General features: G+C 37.4%; 2 protein-coding genes across 3 annotated transcripts; both read right to left on the bottom strand.

Moving 5' to 3' along the window:
* Nucleotides 1–433: 433 nt before the first annotated feature.
* glra4b (glycine receptor, alpha 4b) lies at nucleotides 434–8578 on the bottom strand. The gene is made up of 10 exons (XM_067492145.1): nucleotides 8084–8578; nucleotides 7463–7590; nucleotides 6592–6659; nucleotides 5133–5356; nucleotides 4333–4415; nucleotides 4108–4245; nucleotides 3790–4004; nucleotides 2801–2959; nucleotides 1888–1983; nucleotides 434–1776 (listed from the first exon to the last, which is right to left on the bottom strand). Exons 1-10 carry the CDS (start codon nucleotides 8140–8142, stop codon nucleotides 1504–1506), a joined length of 1443 nt encoding a protein of 480 aa, XP_067348246.1. The 5' UTR covers nucleotides 8143–8578; the 3' UTR covers nucleotides 434–1503.
* A 1074-nt stretch (nucleotides 8579–9652) lies between these two features.
* Nucleotides 9653–20011, bottom strand: aifm1 (apoptosis inducing factor mitochondrion associated 1). Of its 2 annotated transcripts, none has more exons than XM_067492142.1 (18): nucleotides 19754–20011; nucleotides 18335–18453; nucleotides 17992–18112; nucleotides 17819–17842; nucleotides 17197–17304; nucleotides 15069–15190; nucleotides 14537–14667; nucleotides 13675–13765; nucleotides 13382–13466; nucleotides 13231–13307; nucleotides 12978–13086; nucleotides 12754–12861; nucleotides 12569–12657; nucleotides 12345–12485; nucleotides 11437–11579; nucleotides 10490–10614; nucleotides 10187–10377; nucleotides 9653–10097 (listed from the first exon to the last, which is right to left on the bottom strand). In XM_067492142.1, exons 1-18 carry the CDS (start codon nucleotides 19839–19841, stop codon nucleotides 10026–10028), a joined length of 1944 nt encoding a protein of 647 aa, XP_067348243.1. In that variant the 5' UTR covers nucleotides 19842–20011; the 3' UTR covers nucleotides 9653–10025. The 2 variants fall into 2 exon arrangements, with proteins under 2 accessions (XP_067348243.1, XP_067348244.1); XM_067492143.1 differs by having other exon boundaries at nucleotides 15069–15187; nucleotides 19754–20010.
* Nucleotides 20012–20468: the final 457 nt, after the last annotated feature.

Genomic DNA, 20468 nt, shown 5'->3' with positions numbered 1-20468 from the left:
TGTGTGGGTGGGGCTCGAGCCTGCCGCCTTCTGAGCCTCAACCCAATTCATTACCACATTACCAGGCCCCCATAATAGGCACTGTGGCATAAATAATGCAACATTGCTCACGTTGGACCTAAAGCAGAGCCAACAGCACCTTCTTGTGGTTAGAACTACAATCTTTTTAATTAGCTGAAGTAACAGTCATAAAAGTGTAAAACTTACTAAATCTGAAATTTATAGATTATTAGAATTCTTTCTAGCTAGGTGATTTATCATTATTGTTATTACTATTGTCATTATTTTGAATATAAAGATGTATTGTGTATTATTCAAAACAATTTTGTGAGACCATATCACCAGCGTTCACTAGAAAACATCGCTATCAAACATTGTGTATGTGTTTGTGTGTCCACAAAAGTTCAGTACCAAGGATCCTCTCACCCTTCCTTTAATGCCATGTAGAAAAAAGAGGCTAGTGCCAATATGCAGAAATTCTCTTACTGTACATACTGTACATATAACATCTACTTTAAAAAAAAAAAACAACCTTCATGGGAAAAACGTTCCAGGTAGTGTGAGGTACTGAACATCAGTTATGAGAACAGCTCTACAGTAGCATTTTGTACATTTAAAAATGAAAATGGAGTGGGGGTAACATAACTGAGAAATGAGAGGAAGCACTCATTTTATGTCACTGGTTAAGTGCTGGTTATATACACACACACACACACACACACACACACACACACACACACACACACACACACACACAAACACAAACACACACACACACACATATATATATATATGTATATATATATATATATACATATATATATGAGGTATTATAATGGTTGCATTTTGTATTTTTGTGATTAGGGCAGTATATTGTTACAAGTATCTGAAACAAATAAACCCTTCTACACAGCCTAAATATTTTGAAACACATTTGAAAAACAGTCTTAATTACAAATCATTTCATATGGTTCCAAATGTAAATGAATAGCTACATATTATTTTAGTTAAAAAGGCATGCCAATAAATAACATTAGATCCTATATGTATATAAGACACTAGATATATTAATGTATTTACCATGCATGTAAATCATAAGGTAAGGGGTATAAGGTCAGGTATATGAAACCTGAAAAATGTAGGCCATGCAGGGATGTGCTGCAGTCTAAAAAGGTGTGAATTTACTGTAATTGCAGATACAGATTTTATTTTAAATATAAATGAGTGAACTGATATACTTAAGATGCCATATGTACATGCATACTGTACACTGGCATGTCATGTATAAACCATCAGTGCCAATATAAAGTGCATTTCTTTGGAAGTATTAAAACATTTATAGAAACCCATGGGCTATTCCATGTCAAGGAATGTCCCTGTGGCAGTGGACATGCAGTCACGATGCATCTTGCATGCTCAGCTGAGGACCCTAAGCCAGTAAATGTTTCAGAGAGCAGAATTAAAAGAGATCCAGTCTCTTTTGTGTCCACAGTTGTTGTGTTGTCACAGTGTAGTTTGAACTTCATGTCGCAAAACTTTGTAGGTAAGCCAGTAGAGAATATTAAATATGAGGAAACTCATGGGGAAAACAGCTCTGGAGATTGTATCAATCCTTTTTGCTCGATCCACAAAGCGCCTGCGTATGTCATAGAAACCTAAACCAGGAGGTAAATCAGCAAACACTGGCGTTGCATCCATTTCTGGTGCACTTCCTGTAGCCAGGGCAAGTCCAATACTCTGGAAGAGCAAACCCTGCTGTGCCAGTTCCTCTTCTTCCTGGAAGAAAAAGACCGCATACAAGCACGGCCTGCTCTCATTGATATTCACACAGCTGATGTCTGATTTCTGTTTGGCACTGTGATTAACTCGTATTTAAGCTGTACATACCCTTGCACAGGCACTGCACTTCTGGGCTGCAGTTCCATAAGGAGCATTGTTTCCTGACATATTGTTTCCTTTCACCTTGGTGTCACCACTTTGCCTCTGAATTGGAGGGGAAGCAACACATGAGTTTAATTATCAAACAGACAACACAGATCAAACAATGACAGGGTTCTCAAATTTTTTAAACTGTCAGAAAGGTGATAATTTTACTCTGTGATTATTATTGAGGACAAAGTGGGTAGTGGAATCATATTGGAGTGCATTATAAGAAGAGGTGGTTCTAATGTTTTGGCCAGTCTATTCAAAATGAATGCGAATCACCTTCCTGACAGTTTTAACCTACAAATTGAGAAATTATAACCTTGTAAAAGTGGAATTCATGGCAGAGCCGCTGTATTGGATTGTGTCAGATTGCACACATGGTCATAATATTATGCCTGATCAGTGTATCCTTTGAGTCCTGTACACTGACAAAAGTTATGTAAAAGTAATGAGTCTATTTCTTACAAACTGAATACAAGTCTGACATTAATTTGAAAAGAGACAGCTTGAAGATGTCATGATGGCAAATTCTAATGGCATTGTGAAATCCCAACAAATGAATAAGTACAAAAGATTAAAACAGATGGTTTATGTGCTGTCATATAAATATTACAGGATATTAATGAACCCTGCAGCTACTCTCACACTTATTTTTTTGAAGTAATATTGAATTTTTAAAGTTGATTAGCCCTGTTTTGTCTCTCCTATTTTTCATATTCTAATGACGGCCAAATTGAATTGAATTAATTACAGGTCAAGGCTGTCGGCATTTTGTGGCAGGAATATAACATACAGCTGAGTTACATAGCAGGTGCATATCTGGATGCAGGAAATAGCAGATGATAAAGGGGTAGAGGGTGTGTGTTGCACTGACTGTTCTCTGCCGCTGCTGCTCTTTGAGCTTCTTCCTAAGTCTGAAGAATTCCTTGTGCTGGCGCGAAACAAAATTAACAGCTGCATACTCCAGTAGTGCAGCGAATACAAAAAGAAGACAAACTGCCATCCAGATGTCTATGGCTTTTACATAAGACACCTAGAAAACCAAGATCATATCAGAGGAATTAGTTAAAACTAGTGGACATGACATGTTAGGCAATGACATGGAGGAAAGTTTGTATGAAATTACAACCTGTCAAGAATTACATGTCAGATGACTTTGTGTATTGGTTTAATAAGTGAAGGTGTTTAGTAACATTCACTGGCTTAAAAAAGATTGGCATGATTATAAAAACACAGACTCTGTGTCACCTGTTTCTTTTTCATTTTTCAGCAGTAAGCAACTATGTACATTTACCCAAATACTTTCAGGTCCTTTAATTTAGTATTTAACATTTGATGGAACTTTAGACATTTAAAAATGTACATATAAAACACATGATCAGATTATAAAATATTGTTATTGTTTCACAATTTCTATCCTGATTGTGAGTGGTGAGTATTTTGTCAGTAAGCTATTATTATAATACACTCTAAAAGGGCCACTATTGCATTCTTTTTACTACTTTTATTTGTTTTATTAGCTTCATTAGTGCAAAGCAATTTTATATCACTATTCCCATGATAAACGTCCAGCCTGTAGCTATGAGTGTTATCTCGTAGCTACAGCAACTTAGCTACAGCAATATAAAACGCCTATACCGTAGGCGTTTTATGTTTTCTGTCTTTGGAATATTGGTATCACAATCCAACATAAACAGTTACGAAATAGAAAGGATACAGCACTTGTATGATGATCAATGTCAGCTTCATATGCTGGCCAATGGTGAGTAATCAAACGCTTCAAGGTTGGAAAAATTACCAGTTTTACCTAAAATTAAACAATAGAGTCAAAATGACTAAGTGCCACAAACCAAACAGTCTAACCTTTGGCAGAGAGGCCCTGGAGCCAGCACTCTGTGTCGTCATCGTTAGCACTGTAGTGATGCCCAGTCCCACTCTAGCCGGAGCCGCATCCATGTTAATCCAAAACGACACCCAAGACAGGATGACAGTGAGCAGGCTCGGTATGTACATCTGAATCAGATAGTAGCCCATTTGACGCTCCAAGTAGAATTTGACTTCAATGCAAGTGAATTTGCCTAACCACATGGGGAGACACAAGTCCAAACTGACAGTCTTATTAGCAGTTGATTGACAATATCTATTAAAAAAGTTGGATGCAGGGTATCATAAGTCATATACCTGTGTTGTAGTGCTTGGTGCAGTAGCCGAGACCTTTCTCTTCTTTCAGCACAAACTGGGGAAGCTGCAGATCATCAGCTACTTGCACCGCTCCTACATCTAGCCACTCGAAAATAAGATCATTCATTGTGTAGCCAACTAGAAGAGAATCAGACAGAAGATATATGTACTGTTTTTACCAAGATATATGTGTAATACCACCCCCACCGTTAAAGATGAACTCACAACTTTCAAGTTGCATGGTGCATGTCTGGCTGTCCATGGGGAAGTTTTTCAGATCCATGGGACAAGAAAGGATAAGTGTCAACCTAGAAAACAATGACGATAGGGGAATGGTGTGTAAAATGAACCTAATAAGTCACGACTAAAAAAAGCTGTGATGTCTTTAACTGCCCATTTTACAAGCAGTTTTTTTTATTGTGGCAACGACAAAGTGAAGTATCTCTCAATCCAGCAAGACGAGTGAATGATGCTGCTGATGGCTCACTGTCATCCAGAGACACCGTGGCTATAGCCATATGCTATAGTGCAGCCATAAATATGTTTTTTTTGTTTATACATTCTAACTTTACTATCCTCTTTGATTGTTGGTTGATTCCCTAAGGGTAAAGGTCTGTTTAAGGTTCAATGACCAACAGAGATGATTTGGTTAAACACAACAGTTATTAGAGCTTTAAACACTGCCTCTTCTTTCATACTTTATCTTCTAATTATAACTTCATACCATTACGCTACAATTCCCTACTGCTTTAGTGCCACATTACTGACCTGATTCTGCTTTAGCCTGCAGTTATCATTTCACATGAACTTGTTCAGTATGGCCTGGACAATTGAATTTACATCTGAACTGCAGTGAAATAGAAACGATATAAGACCATAAACTTCGAGTTTAGACTGAAAATCGCAAAGGTGGAAGTTCATTTTCATTTGGAAACTGACAATCCAGGCAATCTGTGTGTGTAATATCTGAGACATACCCTGTTGCATTATTAAAAGTCTGATTCCCAATATAAAATCTGAATCACCTAATGCTGTAGAGGACATTTCCATTCTGAAATATCCGAAGCAGTTTGTTGTCTGTTGTGACCTCGTGAAAGTTTGCTCCCTTTTCATTTGCAAAGAACAAGTCAGGTTTCCAAATGGAGTCCAACATTGAAGGATCAAGGTCCAGAGAGTCATCTGGATACTCTTTATATGCTAGCCGAGGGTCATTCCACTGCTGCCGCAGAAATACATTGAGACGGTAGTCCTATGGTAAGACAATTAAGTGATAATTAGAAAATTAGATATTGAGCCACATTCAATTTGTTTTAAATTTGTATATGTATCAAATATGGTTTGAACTGTACAACAAATAACTGAACCTGGAGTGCATTTCGGCAGGTGATGCTCACTGCGACCATGCAGCCAAACATGTTTGAGTGCTCATTGTGTAAAAGGCCACAAACTTCACTTATAGTTTTATCAATAAAAATTTCATGGCCCAGCCTTTGGGGAACTTTAGAAAATGCATGAGTCTTACTAACTTTGAAGTTGAATAAATAAGAAAAAAAGTCTGTCCCCAAACACTCTCCATGGGCTTCATAAATAAAAGATAATATAAGTCTCCTATTTGACAGAAATAGACATATGACAAATTCATAATTCATTATGTAATGAACGTACAAACCGGTGTTTACACTGACTACTTAAAGAAACTGTGCTGACACAAATTCACAAGCTGACAAGATGCACAAATGTTATAAATGCAGAAAATGAGGACAAACTTCGTTGCTTAACTGGAACACTCTTTTTCATATAACTACAACATGAAACTTGGTCTTTCCCAACAGACCCAAAAGAGCTATAAATGCTTCAAATGAATAACCACCAATGAGTCTGCATCTGATGAATTAGCAATGACCAAGTCTGGTGTCCAATAATGAACAGAAATTATAATTACAATTAGTAATTTAGCAGACGCTTTTATCCAAATCAACTTACAAGCAAGTAGCAGACACCAGGGACAACTGTATTTAGGTCATTTGTTCTCGTGTCTCTCTTGCCAAAGGGGTCTTTATCTCAGTGAGATTTCATGATTTAAATCTAACTTAAATAAACACTTGTTGAATTCCTTACTCATACAATGTACTTGCTAAAACTGCTAGTTCCCTTCCTACCATCATCCTGTGCAGATTGTAAGAAGCTTCGCAGTGCAAAAGGATGTTGTGTGGAAGAACAGCAGATTGGCTTAATATTAAACCTGAGTGATTGCAGTGATACAGATGCTGTAACAGATGTTATGAGACATTGACACAATTGATGTCTTTAAGGTACTAGTAGACTACTAAGAGTAGGGCTATCAGTTGTAATTGTAGACATGTTTGTCATGAATGCATTATGACAAATGCAGACACACACTTACATGCTATATCCTCTTCTTTCATCAATGTTAGACCATCCAAATACAGCATGACCACTGCTGATTATAAAAATAAATCTCACCATTGTTGTTTCAGTGATGGATCCAAAGCTGTTGATGAAGATGTTACAGGTGACATTGACGGGAGGACCTGACAGAAGAAGATTGTCAGCACATGTTATAGTCACACGGGTTTCCTAAATGCCACTTTCACAGTTTTCTGAGGAGGCCACATAATGGTTAACCCAACAGAGAACTCCCTCAAAATAACAAATGCTTATTGTATTTGCAATGTGCCATGCTGTGTCTCAATGAATAGACTTATCGGAGAACATCAGCATGAAATTGTGTTGTCATTTGCAGTACACTCCCATTAGTGGGGTCCATCTGTCAGCAACTGAGTCTTTTAATATTTCAGCAGCTCATTTCCTAAGAGGCAATAATTTATTGATTTTTCCTTTAGTTACATTAGTGTATTTGTAGATAATCAGCTGGGATTTACCCAGGATGCTCTGACAATGATGTGCAGCAAGTATGAAATATATATGAATTGTGATCCCAGAGGCTGAGGGGATGCATGTCAGATCTGAATCTGCATGCTTCTTTCACAACAAGACATCAAGATTGGACTGTGATACTGGTCTGTGGGGTAACATACAAGGGTAAACTTCACATTTCTGACAAAATAAAATATCTGAAAGATAAGCCAGTGTAACAATATCATACCCTAAGGTTGTGGGTCGGCAGCAAAGCAGTTACAACACATGAAAGAAACACATTTTTAAAAAGAGGCTTATGTGTGAAAACATAGCCTGCAGAATCTCGCACTTCGGACCCATCTGTGAATCATTTGTGCTACCTCACTGGCCAGATTGTTGTGCAAACTAAGCCGCACACACTTTCACACCTGTCCTGATAGAGGAAGTCCTCCCACCACACGCCACAGTATGTTACCTTTGAAGTTCGGTCTGATTCGAGCGTCATAGCCAGATGTGCGTCCCATCAGTTTGTCCAGGAAATCAGATGGAGAGGGGGGCTTAGATGCCCTGCTGGGGAGCTTCATCTCCTTACAGAGGACAGACCTACCAGATGACAGGACAACAAACTCTTCATGTTTTTTGTTTTTTTTTTTGTTAAAATTTTGAACCTTGAAATTGGGAATCTGGGAATATTTTATTGAAGAAATACATTATATAACATCTTGGTGGTCATATACAGTACTGTTTTATGTTATTATTAAAGTATTTTTAAATATCCTTGTACAAAGCCTTAACAGTCACTTCAGTTTTTTCAATCTTGTATCCAACATGAATGAACGTTTCCACTTATTTGAACTCTTCAAATTTAATGCATGATTCTTCTCACATACAGTAATGTCAACATGGCTCTTAGTCTAAGACTCAGCTCATTTCATCTTTTCATTAACAATTATACTTGTGTCTGTGTCATTATTATAAAAACCAGCAAATACACTGTCAGGTTAAACTGGAAATATAAGTTAACCCAAAAACTCTGCAGAATTCTCCTAAAATTAATTTAAAGAAGGTTGATATAGTCAACATAAAACTGTCTTACCTTCTTTGCAGGAATATGACAGATAAAGCCCAGACCGTACACGAGATGTGCAAAAGCATTCTTAGTTGGCAGAAACAACAAACGAGTATAGCAAAACAGAGAAAAAATAACTTAAACGAAAAAGGGAAACAGGGAACTTGTTTGCTCTTCCAGCCAGACTCTGTGTTCTCGACTGAGCTGAGTCTGCCTCCCTGCCTCTCTGCAGGTGAACAATCCAGGAAGCTGCTTCTGTATTATTCAAAATCCTAGGAAAGGTTGTTTTTTTTTCCTTCTCTCTGCGTTTGTGTGGATGACTTCAAGCTTTATCTGTTTTTATGGCCATATGCATGCTGAAGGAATTACTGCAAGAATATTTAAAGTGACAGGGCCATTTTTATGGCAGAGTGGTCTCACATGACAGCATCTGAAGAGCAGAAACACTTGGGATTTGAACCAGAGAGGTTAAATTTACATCAAGAAGTTAGATTATATATTATATTGATATTTTGGCTGTAGAATACAACTATTAGCCTAGATTATGTAAAATCTTATTTGAATATACATGTTGGTGTCATGTTTTATCATTTGTCAAGCACTGCAAAATAATGATGCAACACAAATCCATAAATGTAAAAGAAGCCATATATTTCTGTATTCCAACAATTTTAAACCTAACAATTACTATCTCTAAGTTTAAAATGTTTAAGGTAAATCAAAGTTAAATTGATTTTTACTTTTGTGTTAAAATCATAACAATTAAAACATGTAGTCACAGCATCCCACAAAACTGCACATTAACGGCAAAGAGTAGAAAACCACATTATCAAAACTGTCATTGCATTTGAATTGAAACTAGGATGAAGACATTAAATTCCAATTAATTCAAGTGTAACACATTGATTAAAGTGTCACTACACATCCAGAGGTTATTTAGCTAAAGCAGAACTGCCCAACGTTTCTGGTCTACTTGCTTCATCTTCAAATTGCAAGACACAGTCAAACAGTGAAAGCTCATGTTTATTCCTCCATACAGAGGGCAAGGCAGTTCAGCCATTTGCTCATCTAAAATTAATGTCAAAGAAAGCGACGGGACGTTATAGCCGCACGTGTTTGCCTCACAGTTAAAAGGCTGTTCTGCACTTCGCTCTGGAGCCCACGGTGTCAAATAGGATAAAGAAATGTGTGAAAGTATAAAACATGAATGCGTTCCTAATAACAAGAACTACACAGTAGGGGGGAAAAAAAAGTTTCTGCATGCTTGAGCATTTTTACCTCAGGACAGGATAAGTAGGCCAAGCTTCATTTGAATGTTTTTGTTACTTTTGCGTACACTTGATCTACTTAATTAAATTGTACTTCCCCACACATTAAAATGTGCTTGTCAGGTGTGGTGGTCACAAACTTGCCAGCTCCAATTTCAAGTAACAATATGTGCTTCTTCTTCTGAGGTCAAACATTTTGACATCTCATTCAAGGAACAATTTTTAGTTCACACGATATCCTACCCTAACCCCTGACCCATATGTAAAAAATAAATAAATTCTGTCAAGTAGCACACTCTGATGTATACACATTGAATAATGGGATAACTCAGATTTAAAAATAACTTTTATTGCAGCCCATCTCACGACAAGCTACTCTGTTTTCTCAGAGGAAACTATAATCCATGCTCAACATTTTCAGCCTGATGGGGGGAAAGCAGACAATCACACAGTTTGTTGGTAGAAGTGAGATGAAATCGTGATTGCTCCTGAATAGAAATAGAAAACACACATACAACAACAGCAAAACAGGCGCAGTACTTACAAATTGAAAATATGAAAATATTTCAGTGACCTGACATAATTTACATCGATCCTCTGTTTTTGTATGCATCACATGACAAAAAGTGTGGCATTGGCTGCCAAAGTTCAGACTTCAAATGAAGCGTAACTTCCCTCTGATAACGAGTGCCTATGCCATCTTAATCATCGTGGATGTTGAACAGCTTGGCCACTTCGTTCAGATCTGCATGTTCTTCGCCATCCTTGATAATCTACAAATAGCATATAGAAACAATTTAAACAAATCAAATGTTATTAATAAATTTAGTATGAAACAATGTATTCAAGTGACAGTGTGTACCTTTCTTGCTATGGGCATTCTGTTGAACACATTCCACAGGATAATCCCCACCACCACTTTGTCTCTCAGGTAGAAGATGACTCCTTTCCCATAGTCATCTTTATTCTGTTCGACAGCAGGAGCAGGTGTGGAAGAGGCCACAGGGCTAGTAGCTGTGTCCTCTGTTTCACTTTCTGAGCGAATCCCAGTTCCTGTAAAATACATGAAAGATAGGTTCAATCTGACCCTCATTCCTCAGATTCATCGTTTGTGCTTGCTTTGTAGGATTAGGATTTTGTTTAACTAGAGAGTGAATGATCCCACCTGACAGCTCTGTGGCAGCTTTAGGTGTATCCTTGGCAGTGGCTTTAGCAAACACTGCGACTGTTGGCAGGCTGCTGTCAACGATCCCAATAGCCTCATAGCCAATATCAGGTCCCAGGTCACTCCTGTGAAGAACCACGAGAACATAAAACATGTTGAGGGATAATGACAAGACATTTGAGTGCTTGTTGCATTTGCAATATCACTTTCAAAACATATTTTATTTTCAACAAATGTCCCTGTGGATATTGTTTTTTAGAGGTAATACATCATATACTTCTTTCCCAGTGTTTATTGGGTAATATATCTACTGTTGTTCCAAACTGTCTAGACTTATTAAAAACTTAGGTTGACATGAACAGTTACATACAAAGAGCTGTATCTGATGTAATTTCAGCAAATTGTGTTTTGTGCAACTGTGTTTTAATAAAACTTAAATAAAAAAATAAAAAAAAAACACTTAAATGAACTAACTAAACACTGCTGCTGAATAATAAGGTATCCTATGTCAACTTAGTTTACTACCATAGATTTCTGCTGTTTAAATACACAGAGGCCAAATTCTGATATATTACACTATCAGTTATGGGAATATTGAAAAGAGCATTTTTAATAATACCACAAAGACCAAAACAAACAGTAGAGTGACGAATCAAAATAAAATTACTGCCGAAAAGATCAAAGATGTGTGATTCTAATTACAGACAACATGAACAACTCATCTGATTTGGCCTCAATCCCACCAGGTATTCAGTCTTACAACCCCCACCCACTTTTTTCAGTTTTGTTTTGGTAGACTTTAGTTTTTTTTTCGTTTTAGTTTATTTATTTGAATGTATTATTATTACTTTACAGTTTCCTCATGCTATCATAAAATGTTAGTTACAGTAACCACCAGTTAGTATTGCTGGCAGTAGCACTGGAATAGGAAGTAGTTTTATACCCACCAGAACATAGACTGATGCCAGTAAGGTTTACTGGCTCCTGTCATGTTTTCTCCTGCTAGTCTACCGCTCACTACCGCATGATCATGGTGCTCCACTCGTCTGCGGCCCAGTCTGATGTCATAAAAACATGCTGCATCACCTGCCTAAGACAAAAGAAAAGGGATTGAGGATAGGTGGTGTGGTTTAGAATGCTTTCAATATTATTCCATGCTACATTTTTGTGGAATTCTTCCATTACAATAAAAGCATAAAGTCAAAAGAAGACACAGATATTACTATACATGCACTGTGGAGTGTATAGGGTGGTTTTGTGGCTAGATCATGACTCAAATTTGCCTGAAGAGGGCATTATAATCAAAGAAAACACTTATAAGGGCTTTGTTAGCAGCTCATTATGATCTAAATAATCTATGTAAAGTAAATTCAACCTTACTCTAGCACAGAGAACATTTTACTTCTATTTATTTAACTCGGCTCAATAATTTAGAACCTTTGACCAACTTACCATTAGAAGTAGTTGGTAAAAAGCACCGTCATGTTTAAATAATGTCCAAAATGAAAGACAATGATGAGTAATGTTACCTAATGAATAATCCACTCATGAGCTTTTTAAAGAAGGTAAGACATAGTTCAAAGTGGTCCATGAGGGTTAACATAAACAGCAAACCGTTTACTTTCATCAGTATAGTTAAGTTTCACTAAATAACGATACTATTTATTTGCTAAGGTCAGTCAAAGTCACACTTTTTACAAAGGTGGAAATAATGCATGTAATATAGTGGAGGTTGTAATGGTCACAATGCTGTTAGAAGGATGACCTTTCGAGTGATGTTGACCAGCTGTATTTTGATGTATTATTTACATTTCGCACCTCTTGTAATCATGTTCTTACTATCTTATGAACTTACCACCCAAATATTAGATCTTGCTTGCAGCTCTGCATTGACCCGATAGCCTCCAAAGTCAGAATCCACCTCCAGACCTGCTGACTTAGCAAGGTCAACATTGGGCTCCAGACCAACAGCTGCAACAATGTGATCAGTTTTCACCTACGATATGAAGCACAAGATAACGACTAACTAAAAAGTCTCTTTATTTCCTGATTTGCATGTGAGCAGAAATCTGACCCTACCAGTCGGCCATCCTTCAGTTTTATTTCTAATATGTCATCTTTGGAGGTAACAGACTTCACCAAAGCTTCTGAGATTATTTTTACACCCTCTAGAAAACCAAAGAGAAAATATTTAATTAAAACAGGAAATTAGGACATAAAAAAGGTCTGATATGAAATTTCAGAGAGATAAAGAGGACGTCAACCTTTCTTGACTTTTTCTGTTGTCCAGTTGCTCAGATACTCAGGCAGCACTTTTCCCATGTTGCCCTTCTCAGGGAACATCTGTATCACCTCCAAGCCAGACTCAGTTGCTACAAAAAGGGGGGGGGGAATATATGATAAAGCAGCAAAGCAACAAGTAAATTCTTAAACATCAGTATCATCATCATCATTTCTGTCCTGTTCTCATTTTGTTCAGTAGCCTTACATCTCCTGCCAAGGGCACAGGCCAGCTCGCTGCCCAAGAAGCCACCACCAATGATTGTTATGGACTTCACATTTCTGGAGACTTTGTCCAGTGATTTAAAGTCCTCAATCTGTGCACGAAAGCAAAATAAATATCATATTTACTTCAGAGTATGGTGGATATTTCCATCAGATCATACCTTTAAAATAGAGCCAACAAGCACAAATTCCCAACTCGAATAGAAGGAATGTTTTTAACGTGTGTATACACTGACCTTGCGGAACAAAGTTGTCTTTTTCATCACCTCCTCTCCTGCTCTTTCAATGACCTGTAGATTTCTTGGTACACCACCTAAGGAGAAAAGGTGAAATTGGTTTCTACCAGTTTTAAGCCACATGCCATAATAAATGCAGTTTAAAGCTGACCTGTGGCAATCAAACACTTGTCGTAGGAAATTTCAATATCATCGTCCAATTTTACTTTGTTTCCCCTCACATCCATATGAACCACCTGCAACAGATCAAATTATAAATTTGGTTTTAAAATTTTATAATATAGATCATTTTATAGTCTAAATTTGAATTTTGAATTGCAAAAAAAATAAAAATAAAAATACTCCTCACTTCTAGTGTGTAACTGATTATTTAATTCTACTATCATGTAGTGTATTTATTGAGAAGTTAACACACTGTAATGTGTTAGTGAAAGATGAACTGACCTTTTTACCAGTGAGAACAGCCACCCCTCCATTTACTGCACTATCCAATTCTTCTGGCTTAATGTAGAATGAAGGTGGCTGGAAGTAGATACTAGCACATAAATACAAAGATATTACAATAATTGTACATTTAATTTTTCAATTAAAATTGTAAACATAACAACTAATCAGGCAGAAAGTCACACATAAACCATTTAAAAGTTATTACACTGGTGGTGGTTTCGTGATGGTTTTTCCTGGTAATTTTCCAACTTGTTGTTGCCATATTACATTTAAATGCATCAGTACATTTGTACAAATACTAGGCACGTTTCCTAATAAAAAGAATCATTGCCACCACAGGAAGTGGTGCAAGTTTTATTCTGCGTCAAAAGTTATTTGTTGTGTTTAATGTAAAAAGGGACAAATAACAGAATTTAGTGAGATCAGTGTAGATTATGTGTGGATCAGCATAAAAGGCCACTAAAAAAAATATTTAATTTTGTAATAACTAATGATGAAGGGTAGGCTGGCTTTCTGTAGTGATCACTTCTTATCACAGCAAAAACACAAATGTGGGGAAAAAATACAGTCCTACATTCTTTTTAAATAGAGATTGTGGTATTTTTGCAATGAGTTTACCATTCGTGAAGCGCATCTTTTGTTATTGACACTAAACTCTAAAAGGAGGGAAAATGACTGTGACTTTATCCTGTTATTAGAAACATGAGGCTTACTATGAAGTCCACTGTGACGTTTACTGTAACAGCACTGTGATCACGCTATGAACAAGCATTGTATTATGGGGCTTAAGACAAAAAGGAACAAGGCAAAGGGCAAAGTTAAACAAACCAAAAGCTCATTACAAATAGCTTCAACACACCTTCTTTCCTTTCCATTCCACTGTTTGAAACGTAATGTTTCTGTCACACTGGGGTCATCAGAGAACCACAATTCCTTAGAAAGAGGGGGTCTCATGTATGGAAGGTCTGGCTCATCAGTCACAATTAAAACCTGGTCACAAAAATTTTGAAAGGCATAAAATGTAGTGGTAATAGTCTGCACTTACATAGCTCTTTTCTACCTATTGGTACTCAAACCACTTTACACTGTTTCTTATTCTCCCATTCGCACTTACAATCACACACACACACACACACACTCACACACCGATGGGGGAGCTGCTATGCAGCTGACCAACACTCACCGGGAGCAACTAACTTGGGGTTCAGTGTCTTGCTCAAGGAGACTTTGACACGTGACCGGGGGAGCCCGGGATCGAACTAAACTGCGAGGTTTGGGGGACGAACGCTCTACCTCCTGTGCCACAGTCGCCCCATCAATATTATTGGTAGTTTTACTTGACAGACAGGAAAAATACTAAAGTTTCATAGGAAAACTGAACTGTGACTCACCTTGGCACCGGGGTCTCGGGCTCGAATAGAACGAGCAGCAGCAAAAGATGCAGTACCTCCACCAATAAGGAGATAGGGGGCATGTGAGGTTAACTTGAGAGAGGCAGATGTGGAATCCACTGCTTGTTTTAGCAACAGTAAGCATGAGAGATAGAAAGTGTGAAAGAAAGAAACAGCAAGAGAGAGAAATGCAATGGAATTATTAAAACAGTAAATAGTATAGGTTTAATGTCTACACACGTCCCCGCTTCAAGTGGTTTTACCACTCTCTGCAACAACTTCAAGTGAGGTTCAAGTGGCTTCATTGTTGGGGTTTCTGCTGCAACTGCTGTTTTAGGTTCTGTTTAGCTACATGTAGTAAATGTACATCCCTGCTTCTATGCACAGGAGGTGGGTTCTGGTTGTAGTGTCAAAATTACACACTGACCTCTAATCTGCTCTATAGCTGACATTTGAAATTCATCTGTAACTAAGCTGTCGTATGTATCTATTGCACAGACTGTTAACAGGAAAATAAGTAACGAATGACACCTAATAATAAGCCCAATATTTCCAAGACATAATTTGAGTATCCTACGTTCTCGTCTCTTTCCCTGTCGACCTACATGTATAGCAGGTGGTTCTGTTGTCTCCTCTTTGGATGCTCCTGCCACAGGCTCATCTGCTGTTAAGACCATGCATTATATAGTTTTAGACTAAGGTACCTATAAAATTATCCCAGGAATATTCTGCATGATCATGCATAATAACAAGTGTAACCCACCCAATTAGTAGTTAACTTTTACAGAGACATACGTACTGTTAACTAATTATACCGGCAGCCTTTATGTTAAAGCCTTTTTTATTGTACTTATGATGCTGATTTTACTGTTAATACTTGTTTTTCCTCTTGTGTGTGTTTAGGCCATGTAGATGTAAATGTTTCTTGTATGTTTACCAAGTTTTGGATTAAGAAGTTATGGGGAGTGGGAATGGGAAGTGACCACAGACAAAAACAATAAATATATGTGACAAGAATATTACTGAGTATGAACTGAGTAGCAGTAGCATGTTTCAGCTGTCAAACAATGTCACTGGTAATGATTACTCAAGCATTTGTTACTACACATACAGAAAACACTTTTGTGGTTACTGTTTAAACACTTCCTGTTTACTTTAGAATATATAACTGCATCACAGACACAGAAAGAAATGTAATCTATTCTAAAGAACAGCTTCTTAATTTTCCAGGACAACATTTCACAAACAAGATGACACATTTACAAATAATTCCACACTGGAGGGGTTATACACTGCCAGGAAAAAGGTTCCATTTCATTTTCAGCAATAACTGCCTGACAAATCTGTGCCATTCTACCGATCAGTTTTTCTAGACATTAAATTCTGGATGCTCTTAAATTGATCATGTATGTATTGACCACGTGTTCAAATTATCTGGAGAAGGAAGCAGCTGCTTGACCAGCTCAATGAGTAAATCTGAAACCCATTGAGCTGGTGTGGGAGAAGCTGGAAGAGTTTAGCAACACTGTCCAACTGCCTAAGGAGACCTATGGCCTTGAGAGCTGTTTCCAAACTTTTTCTTGCCAGTGTATATAATATCAAAAGCGATACCAAAATGTGTGATACCAAATCACACAATTAATCAGCATATGTGCAGAAAACATTTAGTTGCACAGAGAGAACGTGTTTGAACCAAATACTGAAACTATGTTAGAGTACACAAAATAAATGACTTCCAGCATGAACACATTGTGAATGACACATGCGTCATGAAGGTGAAAAATAAATAAACCCATCTAACAAAAAAGGTTAAGTCACATTTCATAAAATCCTACTGATGTAAGACAATTATGCACAGGTAGGGCGATATATATTTAATTAATTTGAATCATTTTAAAGAAATGTCTAAATGAAATAAAGGCATAATTTCTTCTCTGTGACACTGAAAGTACAGCAGCTCTCTGGAGTTACAACAGCATTGTAAATAGTCTCAGTTTACTTTGGAGATGCCAAACGGAGAATTGATTTTAAGGTTTATTTTCTAATTTTTGTTTTTAAACAGGCTGTTTATACAGGAGGCACATGTTGCATAATGATAGAGATTTACAGAAAAAAGGATGCAGACAACCTGGAGGTGGTTCAGCTGTTTCACTGGGGATCGCTACTTCAGCATCAGGGGCTTGAGGGCTCGGCTCCTCTGGTGAAGGTGCTGCCTGAGGTCCTGGCTCAGGGAGGGCTGAGTAACACATGAAGAGAACTAAACTTTAGCCCTAAAGTTATTAACCTCTTAAGAGGGATATCCAATATATTGTGTAACTACTTTGGGGTTATATTGTGTGACATTCAGAAAATTAGTCCCAACAGGGTCAAAAGTAAGAAGCAACTTTATGAAAACAAAAAAATTATCACATTACCACTTATGTAAATACATTTTTTGTACAGTTTCTTTGGTAGTTTCAGTATATGTTGATAATAAAAGAGACAAATAAACTGTGCACTGCAGATTCAGCTAATTCTACGTGCATTCTTATACCAATTTTTTTTTAAAGCAAAAGCTTTTCACTGAAAAGAGAAAAAAATATTAAATAAGCATAGCTCTTACCTTGTTTGTAACTCATGAATAGGCCCTTTGTTTATTATCATTAATGTATCAGGGTACAGTATTACTATCTTTCATAATTTCAACAAACTGTAGGGATTTATTCTATTGTCTAACTGTTGAGAAACATGTATACTAGGAAATTACTCACCCTCTGTTTCTGTGGCTTTTGGAGCTACAACAAAAAGAAAAATGCTTAACTGAATATTACTAAATACATATCACAGTGGAATACTGACGAACAGATCTTTGAATGCATTTTTGGAATTAAGTAGACATTTAAGTTGTATTATTACTAAAATGACTTGATAAAAAAATGCTCACTAGAAAGCTTTGACTGAATAGGTACAGCTGCTTTTTCTGTGGTTGTTTTATGTTGTCTGGATGAAATTTCTGCAATACGGTCCTGATATCTCTGTTGGTCTTCCTTGATAGTTTTGTATGCCTGGAAAAAAGAAAAAGAAAAAAACAACCCACTCACATATTTCTGAAACAGACTAAATGTGACAATCAGATCCAGTGTTGACTGTCAGTTTTCAAGTGTCTACGAATAGGCAGGCAGTGTAGGATCTTGGATGAGGCTACAAGTGAGCAATACATACACTAAACACCACAGATATTATAAAAAAAAAACATTCAGATGCATGTACTGTATGTCATAACTCACATATAATCCACTACCAAGGCAGGCTCCTCCAACCAGAAGGACGTACAACTGATTTTCCCCACCTCCACCTCGAGGTCCAGTGGACATGCGAACTGCTGGTATGCTGCCATTTTTTAACCCTGACAACAACAACAACAAAAACATAATCTAACAACTCTGACCGGTACAATTGCAGCATTTCCAAAACATGTATATACATATGACTAATGCACTGATACTGGAGTTATAGATTAAATTTGACATGTTTATAACAAACCTATATATTTTTTGTACAGTAGAACATGATAAAAAAAATCCAGCTATATAAAAAAAAGTAATTTACCCAGTTCGTTTATGTTGAGCACAGAATGCAGCGTTCTGAGGTACAGTTTAAATAAACCTATATATTCAATAATCTGTTATTAAACTTCAACAAGAAGAGTTGTAACAAGCAGAGTACAACACAATATGTTATACGGGCACCGTTTCTATGGGTTAAATAATGCAAGAAGGTGTGAAGGAGTAAAAATAAAAACCGCTACAGTATGACAGTGGCTGGTGTTGAAGCCTAGTCAGGTTAAAAAAGCAGTTAAGTGTGAAATGAACAGTCACATTGATGTGACAGCTTAAAAAACAGAGTTGCTAGCTTGGTGAAAATGTGAAATATACAGACAGTGGATTAAGCGATTGTTAAGGATTGTGAGATTGCAATCAGTTAAGCAGTTTATGAAATATCCAAGTATTTGTATAAATGCTTTTAGCTGTGTAAATGTTTATAGCTGTATTACTAAATATGCCTGCGGATGTTGAAATAAGCATTTTACATTGCTATCCACGATAATATTACATCACCACATTTCAGCATGAACTTTGACTTTACTTTACCCAGAGTGAAGGGACTGGCACTCTTTCATGCTGTGTATGCACAAGAACATTTGTCCATTATAACAGCTTCCTTTTTCCATCAGTGAGCATTAGAGCAACCTGTAGGTCTGTGGGTGTCTCTCATCATGTAAGGGCCACAAGGAACTAAAATCTTCCACCAATCTCAATCCTAATTGACAACTCTTACTGCATATGTTCATTTATGATCGAGACACTGCAAGTCAGCCCTGAAACAAAACACGTCCAAAATAAATCTGACTGTGACATCATTCATGTTATTCGTAAAAGCTGCTGTCTGACATATTTTGCCAAATATTTAAATTACAATGAAGTGCAATCTGATTTTGGTCCGAAGCGTCACTTCAGCTTGTATCTAGCTAATTAGCTAAGCTAGCTTCATAACAGCTAAACGGAGGTCGGGACACTTGAATTACGCTACCAGGCAGTAATTATTGCAGGCTGAAAGCGGTAGACACTTTGTAATATCGTGCTGCATCAGTGAATGTAGGCCAACTAACCAGCAGACACTAAGGTTCTGTCACCAGTTAACGTTACCTGCTCTCCTCAGATTCTGCCGGCACACAGTTGATGAGGCTCTGGCTAGAGGTGCAAGCTTTTTCCATACGGGTCTACATGTCAGCATTGTGGCTTAGCTCCGCGGAAACGGGTCCCTCTTCCCTAGCTAACTTGTCGGACACGAACACCAACTAAGTAACGTTAACCAAGTCTTACAGGTAGCACACGGTGACAACTAGCAGCACCGCACTACGCTACACGCCAAGGCCACAGACAGGTCACACGTTGAAGGGGAATCATGGGTAATTGCAAAGAGTCAAACGACACGAGATTGTTCGCCACTGGAAAACCAAAGAGGAAGACGCTAGTGATGGGAGTTCCGGTTCTTCTCAAAGAGTTGGCTCTTTTGGCTCGGCTCCAAAATGGCTCCCAAATCGCTCTTAAAGTAGTATCACTTGGAGCCTTATATTTCAGTGTAATTTAGCAACTATGAATGGTCTGTGTGTCAATAAGCAAGTTGTTATTCAGTGTTTACATCAAGGCCTTTTGTATGAGCCAGTGGGGGTTTTCTCTGTATTTTTTCTGTTTTGGTTTTCCTGCGGTGGCTGTGTCTTGAAAGGTTAGATAGATTTAGAAGTGAATGTCAAAGTGTGCTGATGACATCACAGAACTGCCTTTGAAATTTGCCTAACTAGTTGTCAATTAAACAATGTTTGTTTACAGTTATTGGAGCTAACTGACATACAGTATACTA

This window comes from Channa argus, chromosome 22 (genome assembly GCF_033026475.1).
Source record: "Channa argus isolate prfri chromosome 22, Channa argus male v1.0, whole genome shotgun sequence".
Classification (NCBI taxonomy): domain Eukaryota; kingdom Metazoa; phylum Chordata; class Actinopteri; order Anabantiformes; family Channidae; genus Channa; species Channa argus.
This window is presented reverse-complemented; position numbering and strand designations above follow the sequence as displayed.

What these genes read in the sequence shown, in the direction of transcription:
- glra4b (XM_067492145.1), bottom strand. Translation starts at nt 8,142, where the DNA reads ATGCTTTTGCACATCTCGTGTACGGTCTGGGCTTTATCTGTCATATTC. An exon ending in CCAGGGCCTCTCTGCCAAAG is followed by an intron (nt 2,960 to 3,789) that starts GTTAGACTGTTT and finishes TTGGTTTTCTAG; the next exon opens with GTGTCTTATGTAAAAGCCAT. An exon ending in AGCAGCAGCGGCAGAGAACA is followed by an intron (nt 1,984 to 2,800) that starts GTCAGTGCAACA and finishes CCTCCAATTCAG; the next exon opens with AGGCAAAGTGGTGACACCAA.
- aifm1 (XM_067492142.1), bottom strand. Translation starts at nt 19,841, where the DNA reads ATGCTGACATGTAGACCCGTATGGAAAAAGCTTGCACCTCTAGCCAGA. An exon ending in AACAGCTGAACCACCTCCAG is followed by an intron (nt 15,191 to 17,196) that starts GTTGTCTGCATC and finishes TGCTAAAACAAG; the next exon opens with CAGTGGATTCCACATCTGCC. An exon ending in CTGTTCTCACTGGTAAAAAG is followed by an intron (nt 13,467 to 13,674) that starts GTCAGTTCATCT and finishes GATCTGTTGCAG; the next exon opens with GTGGTTCATATGGATGTGAG.